Genomic DNA, 25,577 nt, shown 5'->3' with positions numbered 1-25,577 from the left:
TGATTTTTGCATCATATATTACTATTTGAAATCACATAATAAAATCAATTTAAATGTTGCCAAAGAATCCAGAGTTTACTAGTAAATTTGCCAAATAACAAAATATGGAAATAAAAACCTCATTTTTGATAACTTAGGCTGCATCATGGCCAAGATGGTTTAGTATGCACTAATTCATTTGCCTTTTGAAATTTTTCAAGTAAGAGAACAATTGCTCCAATTTAAGCAACATTTTGCTTGAAAATACTGACCATTAGGATTTTTAGAGTCTAGAGACTTGAAGATGGGGATGTATGTTGTATTCAGCAGGATTAGCATCTCAGGGGTAAGGGTTTGCTGAGCTCTTTTCAGAGCTTCTTATCTACCTTTACTTTCTGCTTCTTGCCAAACTCTCACCTGGGTCTCCAAGAAACTGTATCATGTACAGCATTCACATTCTAGTAAAACTGTCTTGGGTCACAGGGTAAGCCAAATTGAGGGTAACCAAAGGGCCTCAAGTATGTTAGAAAGGCAAGAGGATGTTTACCCCAAGCATGGGAAGACTTCCCTCAGTGGAATGAGTGAATGAGAACAATTTGTTCCAATGGCCATGAAGACAGCTGAAGCAGGTGCCATGGAACAGTTAGAGCTCAGTCAGTCATCAAAGACACCAAGGTCATCCTTTGAATCTTGGGTATTCACCAGTCATCTTGATTTTGTCTTGCCATTGGATGTCAATGCCTCAGGAAGAGAGAGTGTGTCTAAAGGCATTGTGCAAATCTGCCTCACTAAAAGCCAATTCACACTAAAGTCAAGGCATCACCCATGATGGCATTGGTCCATTTCAAAAAGGAAGGATGAACAACTACTTGACAAAACAGCCAGCCAAACAGTGAAAATATTCAGTAAAATAAATGGTTATTACGTCTACCTGGTTAACCGGATTGTGTTTTCCTTGAATAGGCAGATTTCATTGATAGTTTCCTGAAAGTTTAAGCTTATGACTTCTATGTTTTTTGAGAAGAGATATATGGTGGGCCTGTGATTTCACTTGGGTAGAGAATTCCTAAGATAAGTCTTTCTATTAATCCAAGCTAGATCAGTATCTGAAACATAAAATCTTAGGTCTTTCCTAGGGCAAGTTGAGATTAAGTAACTTGACCAGGTTTACATAGTCAGTATATATCTAAGGAAATATTTCAACCAGATATTTGGACCTCTATTGTCAGGTCTCTAAAGAAAGATTTAATACTTTCTCTCTTAATTCAGAAAATTATGGGAAATCTCTTTTACTTTCTTAGAGACCCATGTGAGACTTGGGCAACATTACATATACCCCAGACTACTAGGGATCACTCCCTTTGATGTAGTACAATATGTTTTCAGTTTCTAAGCAATGATCCTAGTAATCCAGTGTGCAATAGAGGAGTCCAACATATTAATCTCCTTCCCCCATGACTTGCTCCCAGAAAAATGATGTTCTTTTCCAAGTGGCAATTTGTGTCATCTTTGAAGAAACTTTGCTTTTTAATTTTTGTCCTCCTTTAATGACCATGTCAGCTCTCACCAACTGGAGAAAACTTTATATGTGAGAGAGGTATACTATACTAACCAAAAATTGGGAAATTAGCCTCATGATAATTCAGTTCCCTTCCTTTCTAATGACCTCCCTTAATGCTTAGAACCATCCCAAAGTAGAAAAAACTTTAACAAAGAGTAGTGGAGTGACAAGAGGTCTTCAGGTTATCACTGGATGTCGGGTGTGTAATAAAGTAGATTACAAAACAGTTATTCTTTAGGCTATATATTCTCTAGAGTCTTTTCCAAGTTAAAGATATTGCAAAGTTCTTTATCCTATGGCACTATTTGTTTGGAGATATCCTGCCCAACATTTTTCGGAGTGCATTTTTCACCTCTTTGTTTCTCAAACTGTATATAATAGGGTTAAACATAGGGAAGACCACAGTATAAAAAACAGCAACCACTTTATCTGTGTCTGGGGAGTATTTGGTGGTGGGGCGTAAGTACATGAACAAAAGTGTCCCATAGAATAAAGTTACAGCTATTAGGTGGGAAGCACAAGTGGAAAAGGTCTTACTTCTTCCTCCAGATGATTTGATGTTCAGGACTGTAATGAGGATACAGAAGTAAGAAATGAAAATGATCACAAAAGTGATAGTCTGGATGAAGCCACATAAAGCAAAGAGCAGAAGCTCATTGAGGGAGGTGCTGGCACAAGACAAAGCTAGTAATGGGGGTATGTCACAAAAAAAGTGATTGATAACATGAGATCTGCAAAATGGCAACCTGAAGGTCATAGACACATGAATCAGTGAAGTCATATTTCCACTGAAATAAGCCAGGACAATGAAGGACACGCACACTTTCCTGGACATAAGTGTTGAATATATCAAAGGGTTGCAGATAGCTGCATAGCGGTCTAAGGCCATTGCAGCTAGGATGAGGCATTCTGCATCAGCAAAGCAAGCAAAGAAGTACATTTGAAGGGCACAACCATACAGGGAAATGATCTTCTTAGAAGATAAGAAGTTTGCTAACATCTTGGGAGTTATGGCTGTGGAATAGCTGATGTCTAGAAAGGAAAGATTACTGAGAAAATAATACATGGGAGTTTGAAGATTATAATTAATATTGACCAAGACAATCAAACCAATGTTTCCCACTAAGGTCAAAACATAGATGGCCAAAAACAAAAGGAAGAGAGTAATTTGGAGCGGCAAGTAATCTGTGAACCCAACAAAAATAAACTCAGTTGGTGCAGTATAATTCCTCTCAGTCATCTTCTCTATTGGGGAGACGTTCAAAATGAGATGAACAGTAGATGGGGTTTTCAGTTGGGGCGTGTGTTATTGGATAGCTTCAGAATGTGTTCTGTATGACTTCTGTGAAAATGAATAGAGAGATAGAAATTTCTGTCCTGTCTCAACAAGAAAACATCAATTCTTCAAGAATTCTATATTTAAAGGAGAGTCTTAAATGCTGTGCAATAATGGTGTCAAGGAACCTATAGTTCAGTTAATCAGAAAATATTAATTCCAATGAAACAGTATTACAACAAATATTTATATGGGCTTTTAAAAATTCATCATGAATGTAATATTTCTTTTCTCTTTGATCCTCACATTAAGTTTTTGAGGTTGGTACTACTGCTAAGGATAACTCCATTTAAAGATAAGGAAATTGAGGTCCAGATGATACAATTGATTGATCCATCGTCATGAAGTTAATCTTGAGTCAGAGGTGGCATTTTAACCCAGGTGTTTTTCACTCAAACACAGTTTCTATTCATCTTGCCATATCAAGCACTCCAAACTATGATAATAGGAGTATGAACAGACAATACACAAATCAATAATGACATATTATGTTCATAGTAAATTTTTCCTGAGAAATTCAAATATTTCCTGAAAAAAATAAAAATAAGAACAAGACATCTACATGGCACAGTGGATAGAATGCTGCATAAAGTGTCAGGAAAACCTGGGTTCCAATGAACCTACCAACACTTACTAGTTCTGTGTCCTTGGCCAATTCATTTAATTGATCTATGCCTCATTTTCCTCATTGCTAAAATGTGAATAATAATAGTATCTACCTTGAGGGTTGTTGCAAAGATAGAATGAGATAATATTTGTAAAGCATAAACTTTAAAGTACTATTTAGGTTCTAGCAATTGACAAGAAGAAAATAGATATAGATGAGATCTATGGAAACAGGGACCAAGAAAATATATAGGTAATTTTTGAGGCATAAGCTAGACAAAACTGGAACCTATCACTCCTGTGTAATTAGAATTTCTTTATCTTTATAAAGGCAGAGATTCTTCACAGTTGCACAAAGTTCGCTGAGTACAATATAGTGGAAAATACTGTGGATTTGGAGTCAAATAACTGAAATTTAAAACGTGATTCTCACATTTACTAGGTGATGTTAGACAGGCAATAGACTAACAGGGAAAGGGAAATTAGTAGATATGTGATTTCACTGACACAAGGAACTCATTCATGAGGAAATCCTTCCACCAATGCAGGCTTGCATCTTCTCTGACTTTAGGGAGTTTTCTAGATAGAGAATAAATGACTTTCCAATGTCACACAGCCAGTATGCGACAAAAGCAGCATTTGAAAGTAGGTCTTCCTGGCTATGAGGTTAGTTCTCTATTCTTTTTTTTCACATTTCCTCACAGGCAATTAGGTGAATGAATTCCCAAATTTAGAGTGGTCAAAGATCTTAGGGATCTTCAAAGAGGGAGCATGACTTTGTGGATAACATTCTATACTTGGACTCAAGGAACATCTTGGTTCAAATCTGATCTCAGACACTTACCAGTTGTTTGATCCTAAGTAAAGTTCTTAACCTCTGTATGAATTTGTTTTCACATCTGTAAGATGAAGATAATAATAATGCTCTCTTTAAAGGGTTGTTGCAATGAGATACTCATTTTGTTAAACTGAGATAATATTTGTAAAGTGTTTTGTAGTCTCTGAAGCACTATGCAAGTGCTAGGTATTCATATTGTGGATTGAATCTCTCTGCTAGAATATAAGCTCCATGAGGGAAGGGATTCTTGCATTTGTATCTTCCATAAATTGTTATTTAATCTGTGTTCATCAAACTGTTATTAAATTACTGAATAAATGATTGATGAAAACTAATTCACTGAAACCTTAATTCTTGATGGATTTCAGTAAAAGGTTATCCATAAAGGAATGTATTCTAGGGAGATTAGCTACCCAACGAATAAAATGTTCCAGTAGTTAGCAGAACATTATTTTCCTGAGGACAAGGGCTATTTTCATTATGGATGTTTATAACCCCTTTGTGTAGGAAATTGCCTGACATGTAATTCATACTGCTTGAGTTAAAGTGAATTGAGTTGAATTTGTCTTGGTACAAACTCTGATGCAAAAATCATCCATAGATCATTGTATAAATATCTACATTATAAGGAGAACATCTCCTGATGATGACAAGATGGAAAAAAAGCTAACCAGAGCACCCCTAAAGACCTCTAAAGAAAAATGCAATTTTCCCCCAAGGACTCTAGAAGAGAAAGTTGAAGATGGCACTTGCCACATTTCTGTGGGTTGGAAATTAGCATGACTGATGAGGGGAAGCAGCAGGAATCTGCTGAAGTGAGCTTGAACTTGCTTGCTACACTTAATTGTTAAATTTTCTTTATGCATCTTTATACCTCAAATTTCAATATATGCCACAAATCAGCACTTGATTCATTATTTTATTGACAATATCACTTAAGGAGTTGATAGAGAACATGTTTATAATGCATATTAAATTTAAAAGTCTATCTTGTGTAATTTTTTTTTCAGAGACCCAGTTCTTAAAATTTATCAGCCCTTCCTTTGGTGGTTCAGTGAAAAAATGTCATACTGATTGGCCATCCGAAGACCTGGAATTGACTTCCTGTTCAGCCTCTTATTTGCCATTTAAGTGTGGCCATATCATTTCACTTTTCTTTTCCTCTGTTTTCTCATCTACCAAATAGAGATAATCATACTTGTATTTCCTACACCACAGCTTTATTTTTAGGAAAGGTCTTTGTACACTATGAAGTGATATATCAATGGATCAGAGTGAGCTAGTGTGAGTATCCCTAACTGAAGGGAAGATTTCTACTGTTTACTATCAGAGTGAGCTGCTATCAGAGTAACCACTGATCAGTGACTGTCCAATGTAAATATTTAATAAATGCTTATTGAGAGATGACTGATCATTTGATCCCACTGTATTTAACAACCTCTTAGTCTTCCATTTGAAATCCAAGGGAATATTTTTTAAAAGGTCAAAATCAGATATGTTAATTAAAAACATAGCTAAATCTGCTTAAGGAAAATTGAGAAGGCAGCTTCTCAGGTACAGATGACACATGATGATATGTTTTCCTTTAACTCAGCAAGATTTCTCATTTTACCTCACTTAGTACATTCTCTTATATTGTCTTAAGCTCTAATTATTTGTATCAAATAGTATGCATTTATTATACTTCAGGGATATATGATTTTATTTATTTATTTATATTTCACACTAACACTGATCACACCTATTCTACAACTTAGTAGACAGTCAAATTTGTGCCCATGCAGCCAAGCTAGTGAAGCCTTTCCACACTCAGTGATACTGGTCACTGGTTAAATAGAATAACAGATAAAACCAAAATGGAGGTATATGCAGAATGACTTTTCAATTTTGTAGGTCCTCAAAGAATTTTCACTCTGTTGACAAAGATTCTGAGACCCATCATATCCTCCTTACCACTATGAAGTATTAGTATGACTTAATGAGGGATCACTTTATCAAATCAACATTTCCTGCTATTAGATGGAGTCTTAGAATAATAGATTATTAAAGCTAGAAGGATTCCAACACATGACAGAAATGAAAGTGATCCTATGACAACATAGAATATAACATGATAGGCTCTAGAAAGAACCTTACAATACAAAATATATAATCTTCAAGTAGGATGATACTTTAGTATGTAGGATATAAAATAGGAATGCTGTTCTGCATAGCAAGTTGTGCATATTAGATCTGTAGATTCACATACAATCATCTTTTTTGTTGTACTATATTATAGAATTGCTTATTTCATCTATAAATTTAAAATTAATAAAAATGTAAAAGTGTTGTGAGGGTCCTAGAATATAATACATAGAATTTTAGATCTGGTAGTGTACTTTGGAGATAGAATGCTAAGAACATAGAATGAATGTTAGAGCTGGAGGGATCCCTAATTCATAGAAAGTTAAGGGTAAAAAGGAACTGAAGGATATATATATATGCATATATATATGTATATATGTATATATATACATATACACACATATACATACGCACATATACATATATGTATATATGTGTGTGTCTTATTTGTGTGAATAGATATAATGTGTATATGTATATATCTTTCTAATTTATCTTTCTTTGCCTATCTTAAAGGTGACCTATACCAGTATGTCCCATTTTAGATGAATAAGAAGTTAATTCCAGAAGTGTTAAGCTCATCCAGCTTCCTACTACAAAAGTTATGTATACATAGTTTTCATTCCTCAATTAGTCTGCTAGCATTTCTGATGTAAGGAGTTTTGGCTCCCATTTCCTTGTATCCATCATGTCCAGCACAGAGAATATCAATTAGCTGCTCCAGTATTATTTGTTAGCAGAAGGATTCTCATAGCTGTAACCTTTCACCTTGGGTGTTGTCTTGTAAGCTGTTGTTAATTCATGATGGACAACTTCTCCTCAAGCCAACTTGCACCAGTTTGGACATGAAGAGCACTCCTCCAGTGAAGCTGTTATCTATAAACCAAGTTAACTAGGCCATTCCATTTATAGCTAAATATAAAAGTTGTGATGTTGAGAGACTACACAGGTTTAAGGGCATAAGGCTTGTGTTTTCCAAGCTAAAATCTGGTTACAAATTTTATTATAAGGGCTCAGGCATGTTACTTGCAAAAAACACAAAATAAAAGATAAAAATACAAACCAGGCTTTTACAAGGACAGATTATTTGATCTTTATGTCTGTGAGTCAAGTGGATAGAGCCAGGCTTTAGTGATACATGGGCCATTCATGACCACAAAGGTTGGTCAGCCTTAATCTTTTCCATATCCACTGACTTACTACTTACCTTACCCTGGCCAGCTGCCCCATAAGTGCCATTGATATTAATGTATGAAGATAGACCAGAACAAAATAATCTTCATGACTGAAAGCAAAACCTAGAGCTCATGTTCTTTCAGTGGTCCGGCAATAGAACCACTTTTGTATATGAGGTCCAGCTTATTACTACCACCTCAGTTTTATCTTTCCTTAAGGAATTTTTGCATATGTGATCAAAATGCACAATGGTTTTAGAACACTTTGAAATCTTATTTTCAGAACTTACTTGTACAGTATGGGCACATTTCTTTTCTTGGCATTATTAACCACTTAAGTGAAGAATGAGGAGTAGATATATCCTGTTCTCTGCCAGGTGGGACATGTTCCCTGGAGTAACTCCAACCCTGTGGCTGATGATAACAAATTATCTTTTCTGCATAGCATCTGGATGGTTCATTTCTTTCACATGAAAAAAAAATTGTTAAACAAAAGTCCATGTGGAAATATGGCAGTATGCGTGCCTTTCTCTCCACACACATGTGCTGCTGTGAGATCATGGGTTCCCAATTGACTACTTCCAATCAGTGAAAACTGGTAAGGGAATATACCAGGACTGTGGATTCAAATATCATATTCCTCTGCAGTTCCCAACAGAGTCTACCCAAATGTTTATCCAAATTGTTTAAGTGTGAGAGAATTCTTTCTATCAAATTAGAGATCATTGAGGAAATCTATATCAAAGTTTCTGTACATGTGTCTCCATTTTGATTCAACATTAAAGTACTGAATATATGTTCCAAATGTACCTATTCCTTATTTACTCTTTGCTTTTTAGGTCCTTTCTTTTAGCTTTTCTTGATGTCTAGATTTACATTTGTCCTCCTCTGTTAATATTTCCCCTCAAAAATTTTATGGAAATATGTCAATTTCTGCTCTGCCCACAGGTCCATGGCAGGAAATGATCCTTATTTGGAAAGATTTAGGTATTGGAGGTAGTCTTTTCTGCTTTTGGCCCATTCAGTGACCAACATTAAGAGATGTTTCTCTTTGAAAACTATTATAGAATCATAGAATTATAAGATCCTACATCTAGAGTTTGAAGAGCTACCAGAGACCATTTCTTGCAACCCCTCCACTCCCCCCAAAACTCAAACTTTAACCATGGGACGACAGAAAGTCTAGAGGTGTTAAATGACTCTCAAGGTTTCACAGGTCGTAAGGAGCACAGCTAAGATTTGATAGCAGGTTTTTTCCACTGTTACATACATATAAAAATAATAAATCACGATGTATTTATTAGGCACCTACTGTGTTCTAGGTATTATCCAATGTACTGGGACACAAAGTATAACAAAAAACTGGCCCTACACTTAAAGAATTTACATTCTGATGATGGGAAACATGCATCAACATGCTTAATACACAGTAAATCCTTAATACATGCTTTATTTAATTGCCTTCAATCATTTAATTTTCTTTAAAACTTGCCTATTAACAAACCTTCCTTTCCAAATTGGTTTGTGTTCCTCAGACACTATCCCTAATTGAATTATTTTCCCTGATGTTCATTTGACCCTTCTGTACTCTTGGGGATTTTGTGAAATGCAACCTTTGTCAAGTTCCAGGTATTACATAAAGGCTAGTCATTCATGAAATTATAAGATGATTGCTAATGGATTTGTTTTAGATTTTGTGCTTATTAGTTGTGTGATTGCACATGTAGAATACTAGTATCATATAATAAGAATGAGGTCTGTTTTAAGCAATTAACCCCAGCCCCTTGATTTAACAAATTATGTAATTGTGACTCAAAAATATTAAATACCATTTCCTGTGGTACATAACTTGTAAGTGTCTGAGACAGGTTTCATTTAAAACTTCCTGACTCTAAGCCAGTATCATTTATACCATGTTATGAGTCCCAGTATTTTCATCTATAAAATAAGGATAAAGGTAATGCATCTCTCTCATGGGCCTGTTTTTTATGAGGGATATTCATATGCATGTTAAAATGTTATGTAAATCTATGCTATCATTATTAGCAGTATTATATTGATTTAGGTAGAAATACTTAGGCAGAAATATTTAGCATATAGAAGAGATACTTTGAGGAGGGCCAATAAAAGATATGAATGTGTCAAGTTCTTATTTTGTAGATGTCGCTCTTATTTAACAAGAGTTTATGTGCTATGTTACTATGTGCAAAGACCAATATTCTTAATATTTACAAAGGCAGCATTAGAAGATCTTCCTGACCTCAAGCATTCTTTACAAACTGGATGAAGTGAGTATTCACATCAATGAGATCACAAATCCATTGAGGAATTGATTTATTAGGATCTTCTATTGGAAGGAAACACTGTTTCACTCTTTCAGCTTCTTGTCAACTGATTATGTCCTTTTCTTGTCTATTATCACTTTTGATAGTTCTATTTATAGAAATGTATGGAAGAAGGTTCAATCTTGAAGGGAGCCAGAATCCAAAAATAAGAGAGATGAAAGCACATGTGTATATGTGAAATGGTATGGAATCTTAAAATAAATGCCTTTTTGTTTCTCCTAATGGAAATTTATGGCTTTTAAATTTTAGCTAAATAAAACTATTCATTTAGGGCTGATCTCTTTTATTTTAAGGGAAATTGTTATAATGCCCATTCCCTGCAAAAAAAAAAATAAGTAGAAGATCAATGTAAACATCAGAGTAATTAAATGCCATGGAATTATGAATTGCCATACTTGACTCAGGCATCCTAATTCACAGAAAAAATATGTTAACTGTATCATTCCAATCAAATATGATGTTTTTTCTTCAATGGGCATTTAGACTATTTTATTAAAAAGATTTTAGTGAATAATATGTTTTAAGAAACAGAAATGACTTAAGGCAATTTCAAGAAATAAAGGTAAAAACCTTTGACAAAATCATGGGTCACAGAGTCAAAGACATTTTTAAAAAAAGCACTGCATGAGAAGTTTAGCAAACATCTTTTTTTAAATTCCTTCATGTCATTGCCTGTCCCTATTGTCTCTTCAAATTCAAGAAGAGTTTTTGAATGCAGTTATAAACATTATTTTTTTTTTACTACACTGGAGTGGGTTTTAGTAAAGAGTTCATTAGAATTAAAATCATTCTTTTGACATCATACAGTTGTGGGACCTTAAGGAATTCCAATAATGCTGTACATCATCTTTTTCACCTGAAAAATGGGATAATAATATACAAAATTGGATAACAACAGAAATACTACAAAATTTGCAAAGGTATTACAAAGTTTTTTTTAAATTAAAGCTTGTGTAACATTTACATATTTAAAGCACTCTAAGTTTGGAAGTGCTTTCCCAATGTCCTTGACTTTGCTTTTTTTTTCATTTTCCCTCTAGTCCAAAGTAATTTATTTGTTTATTCACTGTCTTTTAGTCAGCTGTAAATTTCTTGGGGCAACTAGGTGGTGCAGTGGGTAGAGTGCCAGGCCTGGAGTCAGGAAGACTCATCTTCTTCAGTTCATATCTAGACTCAGATACTAGCTGTGTGACCATTGGCAAATCAGTTAACCCTGTTTGCCTTGTTTTTTTTAATCTGCACAATGAGCTGGAGAAGGAAATAGCAAACCGCTCGAGCATCTTTGTTAAGAAAACCTCAAATGAGGTCATTAAGAGTCAGGTATGACTGAAAAATGATGGGACAACAAGAAGAGCAACGTGGGTATAGGAAAGAGATTGGGAACTATTTTGCCAAAAGACATAGGCATCATAGTTTGTCAGAACCACTAATTCCATGCCAATTAACACGATATAGTGAATAATGTGTGTTCACACACATATGAATACATAAATGCTTAAACATAATTATGAAGTACACATATGTGCATATACATATTCTGATGAGTAATTCTATTTGCAGGCAAATCCTTATAATAATACAAACACATATACTCACACATATGCATAAATATGTACATATAGGTAACACTACATAACATATTTGTGAGGGACTAGAAAATGATAATACCAAATTATGTTAATGAAAATATACTGAAATAATAGAAATACCATATAAAATTATATTGTACAATGTAAAACTCTCACTTTGTTTATGAGGTAAAAGCATAAAAGTTCAAATAGAATAATATAATTTTTTAAGAATATAAGCTGCATGTATTAATAAGCCAGCTGAATGAAAATAGGTTAGAGAAACAATGGTCTACAACTTAATCCTATGCATGTTAATATGTTGAATTAATATTAAGATTTTTTCTCTTGTGTGTTTCTGTTTCTACATACCACATATCATATTTTGAAGAACATAATATATTCTGAACAGGAAATTTTCAGGTGAAGAAGTTAAAACTATCTATAGTCATGTGAAAAAATGCTATAAATTACTATTAATTAGAGAAATATGAATTAAAACAACTCTCAGGTAGCACCTCATATCTTTCAGATTGGCTAATAAAACAACAACAAAAGAAAAAAATGATAAATGTTTGAAAAGATGTTGAAAAATTGGAACATTAATGCATTGTCTGTGGTATTGTGAACTGATACAATCATTCTGGAGAGTCATTTGGAACTATGTCCAAAGAGCTATAAAACTTGTGCATACCCTTTGATGCAGCAATACCATTAATAAGTCTATAACCCAAAGCAATTATAAAAAAATAGAAAAGGACACATACGTACAAAGATATTTTTAGCAGCTCTTGTTGTGGTTGCAAAGAATTAGACATTGAGGGGATGCCCATCAGTTAGGGAATGACTGAACAAGTTGTGTTACATCAGTGTAATGGGATACTATTGTGTTATAAAACATGAGGAGCAGGTGCAGTTCAGGAAAAAAAACAACTTCAAAAGACTTCCATGAACTGATGCTGAGTGAAGTAAAGTGAGCAGAACCAGAAGAACATTGTACACAGTAACAGCAACATTGGGTGATGACTGACTTTGACACACTTCGCTCTTCTCAGCAATACAATGATCCTTAGATAATTCCAAAAGACTCATCATGGAAAATTCTATCCACATTCAGAAAAAGAACTATGAAGTCTGAATATAGATGGAAGCATATTATTTTATCTTTTTTTTCTTTCTTGTATATTTTCCCCTTGTTCTGATTCTTCTTTCACAGCATGATTAATATGGACACATGTTTAATATGATTGAACATGTATAGCCTATATTAGATTGCTTGCTGTCTTGGGGAGAGAGGGAGGGATAAAAAAATGGAATTCAAAATCTTATAAAAAGGAATGTTGAAAATAATTTTTCCATGTATTTGGAAAAAATAAAATACTAATAAGTGGGAAAAATTAAAAAAATAGAAAAAATGATAATACATAGTCTATTTCTATAATGCCCAACCTTAAAATGTGAAGACATGAAACTGGGAATTCAGAGTATGAGGGATGATAAACTAAACCTTAGAAATGTAGGTTCTCATACATAAACTTAACCATTCTATCTGATAATCACAAAAGATTTGTGATTATTTTCAACACTGAAACTCCTATTATGCAAACTCTTTCCAACAATGCATTTAACAAGCATCCATGACTTACAAGGCAATATTAGAGAATTGTCTGGGATACATAGGTATGAAAAGATTTGACCAATGATCACACACATGGAAAATGTCATAAGTGGGTTTTGTACATAGGATTTCCTGATAAGAATTATAGAATTTCATTCGAGGAATCAAACTGCCCTTTTCACTGGGCAATGGTTGAAAGAAATTAAATTGCTGGTTCATCTTATTATGAAAGAGGATTTTTAAACAGTATCAGTTAAAGCCAAGAATGCATTCTATCAATAATACTAAGCAAATTTTCTGGAGAAGGTCTGGATTTCCAAAAGGAGGGTCAAACTCTTCCACAATGGTGCCCTCCTTCTTGAAGACTCCTAAATGTCATTGAGGCAGGCTAGGTAGTACAGTGGATGGAAGGTCAGGTCTGCATTCATGAAGACTTATCTTCCTGAGTTCAACTCTGTCCTTAGGCACTTAGTAGCTGTGTTACCCTTATTAAGTCACTTAACCTTGTTTCTATCACTTCCATATCTGGAAAATGAGCTGGAAAAGGAAATAGCAAACTATTCCAGTATCTTTGCCAAGGGATGCCCCAAATGGGGTCACAAAGAGTCACAAGGTACAGAAATCAGAGAACAACATCTATTTTAATTTTATTGTAAAATGGCACATATGTGACTTGCTCCATAGGCTGGTGATTTGCACATGATTGCTCAGGCTTGTTCAGCCTTATTAATTCAGGAAGCCCATTCATGTGTGTTGAAAGAGATAGACTTCAAAATGAAAGACTTGGGTGAGAGAAAATGTGTTTTGTAATATTTGGATGCTGAAGTTTCATTCCTCAGTTCATGTGTGGTGAGGGAAAAGATTTCAGGAGGTAATTTGAAGCCAGTTGTTATCACACTAGTTTTAAATTTCATTTTTCTGTGCCTAGATAAAGAGAATAATCTCTTGAATATTCTTTATTCACAACCACTCTGCAATCCTGATCAGTGCTCTTAATGCTTAACTGTCATCATCTTTATCATTTTCATCATTGGAAAATAGCAGCTAGCATTTGTAGAATACTTGAAGATTTGAAAAGCATTTTGTATACTCAAGCAGTAGGTGCCTAGCTTTGCCTGAAAACTTTGTAGTGTGAGGCAAGACCTTCCCTCCTTAGAAGATCCATTTCATATTTGCTTAGCTCAAAATGTGGGGTATATGCCTCTCCCCTGCCAAAGCCAAGAGTTACCCCTCTGCAGTTCCCACCTTTTGCACCTAGTTCTGCCCTCTGGATTCAGGTTGAACAAAGTTAAGTTTTTTTTATCCATATAATAGCACCTCAGATACCAGAAAAATGCTACCAATTTAAAATATTGCCTTGTCTTGTGACTGTGTAGAGTTAAGCAAGTGATAAATTATGCTTCAAAATATATTATATCATTTACTAGATTTTAATGTCCCAGAGGGAAGGAACTATGTCTTTTTCTTACATCTCACACTTTGTCAAACAAAAGACTCCACACACAAAAAAAGTACTCAATGAATATTTGTTCAATGAACTATCACTATTAAGGCTTGCCTAGGATCAGATTACATTACTAACTTTGAAACTTCATGGAAGCAAGAAGTATGTTATTTAATCTTTGTATTGAAATTGTTTTTCATCATAGAGACTTGAACACAGAAAGTGTTCAGAAAATGCTGAGTAAATGGATGGATGAACCCTGCAAGGAAGTTTGTGATTTCAAAATTAATCCAATAATGCCCCAGACCTTAATTGAAGCTAAAAGTCAATATTTCCCTTTGATAATTTTCTGTATATCTTAAAGAGCCACTTTACTTCAGACAGAACCTTAGATTCACTGCTTGAAAATGAAATATAATATGTTGAGATGGATTTTATAAAGAGAGTTGTATGGGTGTTCAATGAGGATTGGTACCTTCCTGTGATGGCTTTCTGAGCCATTTTCAGGACTGTTCATTCACCTCTGATGTCCAACTGGCACTTAACTCTCACCTGTAGTTCCAAGAAGCTGTAGCATGCACATCAGCCACATCTCGCAAAACTGCTTGGGTAGTTGGCTAAACCTGGTTGAAGGTAACCAATGGGCTACAAACCATCAGTAAGTTAGTGGGCATGTTTAGCCCAACTGTGAAGATTTCCCCTGGCTGAATGGGCAGATGAGAAGTATCTGTTCCAAGGCCATGGAGGCAGGTAAAGCAGGCATTATCGAGCCCTTACAGCTTGGTCAGTCATCAAAGTCATCAAGATCATCTACTACATCCTAGGCCATTGTCAGGAATCCTGATATTTGCTTTGCAACTGGACTTTGATAACTCTGGAATAGAGAGTAGGGTGATGACTTTATGCAAGTATGCTTCATGTAAATCTAATTTTTGCAAGAGTCAAGACATCAACTTGGGATGCCATTGGTCATCTTTGAAAATAAAGGACAAACAACAACATATTTGAAAACAGAAGTAGTTGGATTGCAAGAGTTGAGCTTTAGAGAATGTAAACCACCTATAATGTGAATAAACTATAATGCAAAGAGTCCACTCAAAACTGTCACGAGAATATCTATAAAAGGAAATATCAGTAAACTTATGATATATGTTATATATACATATTTATGTTAATTTCATGTACATATTAATTACATTCTTATTCACATACACATTAATTATCAGTACATATCAGTCCGAATTTTTTCATCTGTACATTTTTACACATTAAACATCATATATGATTATACATATTACTTACATATACAGTATTGCACACACATATTAATGCATATTGATTAGTTAACATATAGAACCAACCTTAAAGTGTTATATAAAATTCAGCTCTTAATTTTATAATGATGATTGTGTTCCAATTGTTTACAAGATAGTTGAAAAGGTACTATATATATACGTATATATGTGTATGTGTATATATATATGTATATATATATATACACACATACAGAAGAAACTACTCATATAATGTCACTGACTCAATAATTTTTAGAATTGTAAGGGGCCTTAGAGGTCATCTAGTCCAGTCCCTTGATTTTAGATGTAAAGAGACTGAGACCCAGAAAACTAACATGATTTGTCACCAGTCATAGTAACTTAATGTAGGAACTAGTGCATCTAATTTTCCTATATTTTACAAATCTGGTCCTTAACACAAGACTAGATTAATAGTTATTAAATGACACAAAAATCTTATGAATATAATTGAATTGAAGGATTTGGGATTGATGTTGAAGGAAATTGTTAATCCTTTGGGAATATTAAGAACTGTGATGTAACACTTTCTTGACAAAACTCTCAGGTACAGAATGTTTGGTTGGCTGGACCTATATGGTTGTGATATTGTGTCAGTTACTCTCCATATATCCTTGCACCTGTCACAAAAGTACCTCCTAGAAAGGCCTTAAGACATTGCTTACCACCTCTTTTACTTTGGGCAGTAGATTATATTCTCTGGACATCAGTTTTGACGGCAGAACTGTAAGTGAGTGTGATTGTATTTAATTTAATTTTCTGAGTAGGGGATTTAATATCCCTCCCAGTTCCAAATTTGTTACCCCATTTCTTTGCCACATATAATTTCCAAACTTTGTTAGTTAATGAAGGTAAACAGACTGTTAAATCTTTCTAAGAACTACTTCAAATGGTAAATCAATTATATTAATTCAGTCTTCAAAAAGTCCTACTAAGTGTACTAAATCTTTTCTTTTTTAAAATTTTGTGGACCTCTTTTACAATTTGGACACTGCCAAAGCAAGGGTAGCTAGGTGGTGTAATGGATAGAACACTTGGCTTGGAATCAGGAAGACTCACCTTGATGAGTTCAAATCCAGCCTCAGATACTAGGTGTATGACCTTTGGCAAGCCACTTAATCACATTTGTCTCAGCTTTTTTTTATCCATAAAATAAGCTGGGGAAGGAAAGAAAACCCCAAATGGGGTGATGAAGAGTAATGGGGGGATGAGTCAAATGACTGAATAACAGCAATAACAAAGTCAATGGACATGTTGTCAGAGTAGATTTTTAAAGGCATACAATTAAATAAGCAATTAAATATTAAATCAATTAGATATGAAACTTGGTGCAGCTGGGTGGCAAAGTGAGTAGAGCACTGGCCCCTGAGTCAAGAGGACCTGAGTTAAATCTGGCCTCTGACACTTGACATACTAGCTGTGTGACCTTGGGTAAGTCACTTAACCCCAATTGCGTTGCCTTCGCCCCTCCAAAAAACAAAAAAAACAAACAAACAAAATAATATTGAACTGCTGTTGTTGGTTATTTTTAAATACTTGGACCCCAGGTTGGGATCTCCTGCTCTAAGTGTAGTGCAACTCTGGTGCAACACCATAGATTCTACCCAAGTAAAATGGAGAAGCTGAGAACACAATCCTCCCCTCAATTCCATCTACATTGAGAGCCTTAAAAACAGAAATAATGCTTTTAAGGAACTAAGGAAATTTTTCATTTATCTTTAGTCCTACATTTCTTATTTGGGACCCCACCATTCCTTAGAATTTATTGTTACTTATTTCGCATTATTTTTACTTTCTAAGGAAACATTGTCTAGCTTGTTCTAACTTCATCTCAATTGTCCTAATAATAGGCTTTCACGAAGATTTCGAATTAAAAGTTTTTGCCCCAAAGGACTTGTTAACAAATGCACTTTTATGGTTTGTTTTTTTTTTCATTCCATAGAAAATTTTGAGTAATTACTCCTGTAGGGATCACTGGAACAGGCAATCATTGCATTAGCAATGGGACATTTGTGAAGTAATAGCAGTAATAACAACAAAAACTATTTTGTTTCTTCTCATAGTAATGAGTCCCTTTGAGCATTGTAAAACCATATTCATTGCCCTGGGGACACTTAGAAACTTTTTTTGCCTATTATTACAGTTATATTCTTACTTCTGCATATCTCTGGTTAGGAAAAAAATCATTAAACATTAAATATATATGTATATATATATATATATATATATATATATATATATATATATATATATATATATTACTTTTTTTTAAAAAAAGGAATTCACATAGAGGTATAGGAGGAAAAATTCATATGGAATAAATTTTGTGAAATAAGAGAGTGGTTCCCAGAAGGACAATTTTCTTTACAAAATACACACACACACACACACATACACACACACACACATACATATGTGTGTATATATATATATATATATATATATATATATATATAAATGTGTGTGTGTATATATATATACACTAGGTTTAGGTTTTTGGCCTTGTTCTCTTATGTAATGAATCTTTTATATTCAATTTGAATGCAAAAGCTAATTTTTTTGTACTTACAGTAATCCATTTCATAAATAGAAGGGTCATTTAATACAAAGATATTGATACTTCCGTGGATATCTGATGGCTAATTCCTACATTGGTACAATGAATCCCATCCAGTTGTTTGCCAACCACACCAATATTTTTTCTTTCCTTTTTATAAACCATCCATAGAGGGTTCACCTAAAGTATGAGAAAAACCACAATAATTAAGATATTTTAAAAGCCATAGTTTTAAAAATATTTCCTAATGATCAGATTAAAAATGGATATATCGCCTGAACTGTACTCAATTATCCATTAATGGAATTTTCAAGTTGATAATGACTTGTAAATGAGATTTTTGAAGAAATTTGGGCTGAAGACCAACTTTAACATTTGTATAAATGTATGCATATAGGCAAATGTAAACAAAGGTAAATGGCTTGAATACATACAAATATATACTCACATATGTTATTTAGTTTTTTGTATGTATATATGTATGTATATGTAGTTATACATACCTAAATACAAATGAAATAATCATCATGAAATTAATCAATAAGAACCTGTGTGCTACATTTTCTTTATATGTAAGAATTCTTCATGTGTTGATTTTCCTGAAATGTGTAATAAAATTTAAATTTTATTTTAAAACAAAATACAAGAATAAAAGTTGCAGAACATTTTACTAAACATATGTGTAAAATATCATATGATTTACTTTAAAATGATGGGTGGAGACTTATTATGACATGAACTTTAGAGACCAGTATATTATGAATCCAGGCAATCCACTAAAGATTTTCCTCTAATCCTTTCAATATTGCATGGCTTATGTCTCAGTACTTTGACTACCCTTCTGACATCCTTTAGTCTAGCTAAATGTATTTTACAACTCCTTTTCCACTCATATATTCCTTTGAATTTTTGTTCAACCTCTTGTGTCATGAAGCTCCTGCCTAGTTACTTTCACTTTTATCTTTACATTTTTTATTTGGTTCACTGGGTCAGCTTAACTTGTGATTCTTCTGATGTCATGATGTTCTATAATTTATGGACTTATCACATTTTTATTAGACTATTCATATTCAAAAGTTGGATTGTGTTTAAATCAAATTGATTCTGATCAGTGAAAGCATGATGTTATGTGCCAAATGTGATAATGCCTAATCTCTTACTCCTTTTCATTTCTGGGAGATATTTAGAAGTATAATACTGAAGGATAAGTTAGGATGAGACTTTTAAAACCTAGCATTTTAATCAAATGCTTTTTGTCTAAGCCAGTCACACTTTGGCTACAAACAAATACAATCAATTAAATATGAGTGTTTTGTTTTGTTTTATTGTTGAGAGGGCAGAAAGCAAAGAAAAAAAAGAAAATATCAATAACATGATTTTTGATGTTTATTGATTTAGGAAATGAATTATAAAGCAATGCAGCATCATAACAGAAGAATGATCACATTTAGAAATAACCTCAGAAAACATCTAGTCCAACTTATATGTGAAAAGTGACCCTTTATAAGTGGCAAATGGTCATCTAGATCTGTGTGAAGATCTTTACTAAAGATGAATCCATTAACTCTTAACATCCCCTATTTTCCTTTAGCATAGTTCTAATTATTTTGAATTAGCCATCAAATAAACATTGCATTTGGATTCAGAGGAAATGGATTCAGCCCCAGCTCTGTTACTTCTTATGTGACTTTAGCAGGTACTTCACATCTCTACATCCAAGTTTCACATCAATGAAATGAGATGATTAAAATAGATGGTCTCTTTTGTCCATTTAATGATTATATTTAAGATACTATTGACTGATGACATTCATTTCTCCCCTTAACTTAGCGCAAAGTGTCTCTAAGATGTCTATTGAATTCTGATTCTTTTGTAGGGAACCAGCTGGAACAAATCTGGCTATCACTTAAGCTATTTTAAAATTATATTTATCCTCCCTCTGCAATTTCATGTAAAGCAATTTTTAACAATCTTTTTAAAGTTTTGGGTTAAAAATTCTATCTCTCCCTCCCTCCCTTTACCCCTGCATGAGATGGTAAGTTATCTGATATAGGTTATACATGCACAATCATGTAAAACATTTCCATATTAGTCATTTTGTGCAAGCAGCCTAGAACAGAAAGAAAAAAAAGGTAACAAAGGAAAGAACAAAAGAAAGAAAGAAAGAAAGAAAGAAAGGAAGGAAGGAAGGAAGAAAGGAAGAAAGAGAGAATGGAAAGAAGGAAGGAAGGAAGGGAGAAGGAAAGGAAGAAAGGAAACAGTGAGCTTCAGTTTGTATTCAGATAAGATCAGCTCTCTGGTGGTGGATAGAATTTTGTATTATGAGTCCTAGGGGGCTGTCTTGCATCATTGTATTGCTGAGAATAGCCAAGCCATTCACATTTCTTCATTGTACAATACTGCTGTTGCTGTGTGCAAGTTTTTTCCTTATCCTGCTCACTTTACTTTGTATCCATTCATTCAAGTCTTTCTAGGTTTTTTTTTTTCTAAAATCATTCTGCTTATCATTTCCTATAACACAATGACATTCCATTATAATTGTATACTACAACTGGTTCAGCCATTCCTGAATAGATGGGCATTCATCCAACTTCCAATTTTTGTAGAAATAGGCCTTTTTATTTTTGTACAAATAGGCCTTTTTCCACTTCTTTGCATCCCTTAAATTATGAAAGATCATCTTCATCTACTCCATACTGAACTTTCTCTTTTATGTGACAGACATACTCAGTTCACTCAACCTATCCTCACTTGGTAGAATCTCAGATCACCTCAGCATCCTAGTTGCATACCCCTGAAAGCTTGTCACCTTCCTAAAAAAACTTACCTAGAATGGTCACAAAACTACAAATGGTTATTGGACAAAATAATGGAAAAGGATTTTAAATTCTGTGGCCCTGGGAATTCTGCTTCTGTTACTTCAGCCTAAAATTGTTTATTTATTTATATTGAACTTGAAGTTCACAGAATACTTTTATATAAATTTCTCCATCTTCCCCATATTATACTTGCAAAATTAATTTTTGAATAGAAATATGCAACCATATATTTCCTCCCATCAAATTTAATTTTATTAAGTTACTTCTAATATCATAAACTATTTATATTCTTTTGGATCCTGGTCTTATTGGTGGTGCAGTGGTAGCTAGGTGGGAAAAAAGAACTGGTTTTGCAATGAGAAATATTCAACTACACAAATTCAAATCTGGCCTCAGACACTTACCAGGTATGTGGCCCTGGGCAAGTCACCTTACCCTGTTTGTCTCAGTTCCTCATCTATATAATGGGCTGGAGAAGTAAATGATAAACTTTCCCAGTACCCTTGCCAAGAAAACCCCAAAAGGGAGTCATAAGAAGTCAGGCAAAGAGCAAAAACCATCAACCACAAATTATCTATCATGTTATCTATACATCCTACTGTTGTGTTAAAGACAAATTTCATCAGCTCCTCCTTTTTGTTTTTTTTAAATCATTGAATAAATTGTTGCATGGCCCAAGTCAAACAATTATCCCTAAGGCATTCCACTAAAAAGTAAAAAACAGAAACAAAAACAAAACATATTTTCCTCTGCAATCTTTTCACATCCCCTTATTTTATCATGTTCTGGTGGAATGGTTCCCCAAAGATAAATGCCAAAACAGTTTTCTGACTTTATTTCCATTGAATATGACAAGCAAAACACATCTAGATTTTCTCCCTGAAGGTTTAATAGCACTGGGAATTGAAATAGTATAAAGAGAAAACAGAACCTATAGTTGAAGAAAATTTGAGGAAAGCAATCTGGGAGTAGATGGAGGGAAGACTAAGACTCCATGAAGCTGTGTAACTGATCAAGGCGTGTGTCCCAACAGGACAGAGATTATGAAAATTATTTTTAGCATCTGTTTGGAGTTATTGTGAAGATACCATTTGCATCATGAGTTCTTGTAATTTTGCTATGTGTTTTTTCTTCCATATCTTGAATTCAGTTTTCAAGCATTGAAACAATACAGTTTCTGGAAGCAGAATCGATTCTTTTTTTTTTAAGAAAACAGTTTATTTTTTTTCCCAGAGCTCCTCCTCACAACAAGTAGTCAGTAAAGTTATCATTCCTTTCATTTTAAAGTTCAGCTGATTAAATCTTTGAGATGGCAAGAGGGTTCCCCACAGTCACCAACTCATAATGGTCAGATCGAGATATCACCCCCAGAACTTCCTCCTAGTCATTTTTATAGTTCCCAGATGTATTCCTTCAGTTACAGTAGTATAAGGCAAGGTAGGTGCCCGTTGTAATGGTAGGACAAGTGTTTTTCTGTCTTGTGTATAACCCATCAAGTCAAAATTAGTGCCTGTCACATCACATGGTGTTGTTAATGTTATTTAGTCATTTTCATCCTGTCTAATACTTCATGACCCCATTTGAAGTTTTTTGTTGTTATTTCATTATTTTTTTTTCACAAAGACACTGAAGTGGTTTGCCATTTCCTTCTCCAGCTTATTTTATAGATGAGGAACTGAGGCAAACAGAGTTAAGTGACTTGGCCTGGTGTCTGATGCAGGATTTGAACTCCTGAAGATTAGTTTTCCTGATTCTACGACCAGTGCTCTGTGCACTGCATCACCTAACTGCTCCTGTCAAATAGTAAGTGCTCAATCAATGCTTATTAATTGAGTGTATTAATGAGTTGCAAAATATTATTTTTTGCTGAAAGGTTCTATTAAGATTTTGTTTCTTTATCTTCATCTCTATTAAAATAATCCTGACCAATCTTAATTCCAACAAGTAGATAATAGGATCATAGAGTTAGTGTTGGAATGGATCTTTAAAAGCATTCATTTCAATTTTCTGAGGGAAAAAATAATGAAGCTGTATCCCAGAGAGGTTGTGATTTTTCTTAGAGTGCACAGGTGATATGATGATTTAAGACTATAGCCTCTTAATCTGAATTATGGTGATTTTTTTTTACTGAAACAAAATTTTTTCATCATTCTCCAGGTTCTTGTCATCTTTTGCCTATTCCTTTCTTTTGCTGTTATCTATCTTTTTTGTTTAATATTTATTTGAGAACTTGTCTGCATCTTAAATCTCTAGTGCAAAGCGTAGGGTTGTGCAGATAGCTAATTCTTAGTAAAGGTCAAGAAAAAAAATAATAAGCCTACTGTTTTATAAGCAAATACTTCATGAGCAATTGAGGTTAAGGCAAAAACACTTACTACTCTTCTCAATTTGAATATATGCTAGCAGAACCTTCTTTGCAGCCAGATTCTCAAACTTACTCTTCAGTTAAATCACCCCTTCCCTCACTTGTTTTATTGCTTTTTTATTCTAGGCTGTTCCAATGTGTGACTGTGTTGATATTTGGAATAAATGTCTGTGGAAAACCATACCACAGTGACTGAATTCATCTTGCTGGGGTTAACAGACTCATCTGAACTTCAGGTTATCCTTTTTGTATTATTTTTGGTGATCTACACTCTCACAATGATGGGAAATGCAGGGATGATTACGTTAATCATGATAGATTCTCAACTCCACACACCTATGTATTTTTTCCTGACCAACTTGTCCTTGACTGATATTTTTTATTCTTCAACTATAACACCAAAGATGTTAGTTGACTTATTGTCTGAAAGGAAAGTCATCTCTTTTACTGGTTGCTTTTTACAGATGTATGTCTTCATTGCACTGATAACCATTGAGTGTATCCTATTTGGATTGATGGCTTATGACCGTTATGTGGCCATCTGTAATCCCCTGCTTTATCCAATTACCATGTCAAGGACAGTGTGCCTGAAGATGGCCATAGGGACCTTCACAGCAGGATTCCTGAACTCAATTATTCATACCAGTTACATAAGTAGTTTATCCTACTGTGGCTCCAATGTCATCCATCACTTTTTCTGTGACAGTCCCCCAATCCTCAAACTCTCTTGCTCTGATACTCAAATGAATGAAACTATCATTTTCATTTGTGCTGGGATAAATATGTTGGGAACACTTCTGATCATTCTTACCTCTTATATCTATATCCTCTTCTCTATTCTACGCTTGCATTCAGTTGAAGGAAGGCGCAAAGCATTCTCAACCTGTGCTTCTCATCTCACAGCTGTTGCTATATTTTATGGAACCGAGATTGTTACTTATTTGTGTCCAAGTTCAAGCTACTCCCCAACTCAAGGAAAAGTCATATCTGTATTCTACACAGTAGTTATCCCAATGTTGAACCCTTTAATTTATAGCCTTAGAAATGAAGAAGTGAAGAGGGCTTTAAAGAATGCCATCACCAGAAGAAGGATCACATTTATATAATTTTTACAATAATAACAAATTAAGAACACAAATATATAGATAACTCTTTCAACTTCTATTTACTGACATTAACTAAGGTAGGCTAACTGGGCTTTTATTCATTTTTCTTTAATTAATGCACAGTCTAATTTTAGTGATTCTGGAAAACACTGTAACATTGAAAGCTGTAGCAGTGAAACCAATAAATAAACAAAGAAATTAATAAATGAATTTTTTTTTCAAATTAAAGTGAGTGAAAAGATTCAATGGGGGTGATAGTGGAACTTATACTACCAATATCAGATGTAATCACAGATGATATCCCTGAAAGGTGTGCAAGCTTTTGGGGAGTTCCTAGCATCATGTATTTGATATAGATAGAAACTCCAGGCAATAGCAAGATTTTTAAAACGTGGAATCCATTTTTTTGGTGGGGGGGATGAGAGAGAAGGGGAAGGACTATTGTAACAGGTTAGCAATTGACACATTCACAGCAGGTATCACCCAATGCTTTATGACATTCAATACAGAAAAAAATTACAAATTAGGGTATTCTAGGAGCTGTTCTGTCAGGGGTTACTTTATGTCTTAAAATGATTCAGATACTTCTGAATTTTATCTGTTCGTATGTAGGATTACATTTGATCAATGCTAAATGAAAAAGGGTGATTTGTCAATTCTCCATCTCCATTTTAGACATAAATTGATCTACAATTTTCCTATCAGTTATATAGCCATCTCAACAATCCTTGAATAATCAACACTCACATCCAACATAATAGCAATTGCTAATCTGAAAACTATATATGGTGAAAAAAAATACATTTGTCATGGTAGCCAAGAT

The 25,577-nt window shown here is 34.0% G+C and overlaps 2 protein-coding genes across 2 annotated transcripts; one reads left to right on the top strand and one right to left on the bottom strand.

The window, feature by feature from the left end:
• Positions 1-1,841: 1,841 nt before the first annotated feature.
• Positions 1,842-2,780, bottom strand: LOC118852730 (olfactory receptor 5AS1-like). The gene has a single exon (XM_036762414.1). It carries the CDS (start codon positions 2,778-2,780, stop codon positions 1,842-1,844), a length of 939 nt encoding a protein of 312 aa, XP_036618309.1.
• A 21,029-nt stretch (positions 2,781-23,809) lies between these two features.
• On the top strand, positions 23,810-24,754 carry LOC118854568 (olfactory receptor 5F1-like). Its single transcript, XM_036764932.1, has one exon. It carries the CDS (start codon positions 23,813-23,815, stop codon positions 24,752-24,754), a length of 942 nt encoding a protein of 313 aa, XP_036620827.1. The 5' UTR covers positions 23,810-23,812.
• The last annotated feature ends 823 nt before the right edge of the window (positions 24,755-25,577 follow it).

The sequence above is a fragment of the Trichosurus vulpecula genome, chromosome 6 (assembly GCF_011100635.1).
Source record: "Trichosurus vulpecula isolate mTriVul1 chromosome 6, mTriVul1.pri, whole genome shotgun sequence".
Taxonomy (NCBI): Eukaryota; Metazoa; Chordata; class Mammalia; order Diprotodontia; family Phalangeridae; genus Trichosurus; species Trichosurus vulpecula.
This window is presented reverse-complemented; position numbering and strand designations above follow the sequence as displayed.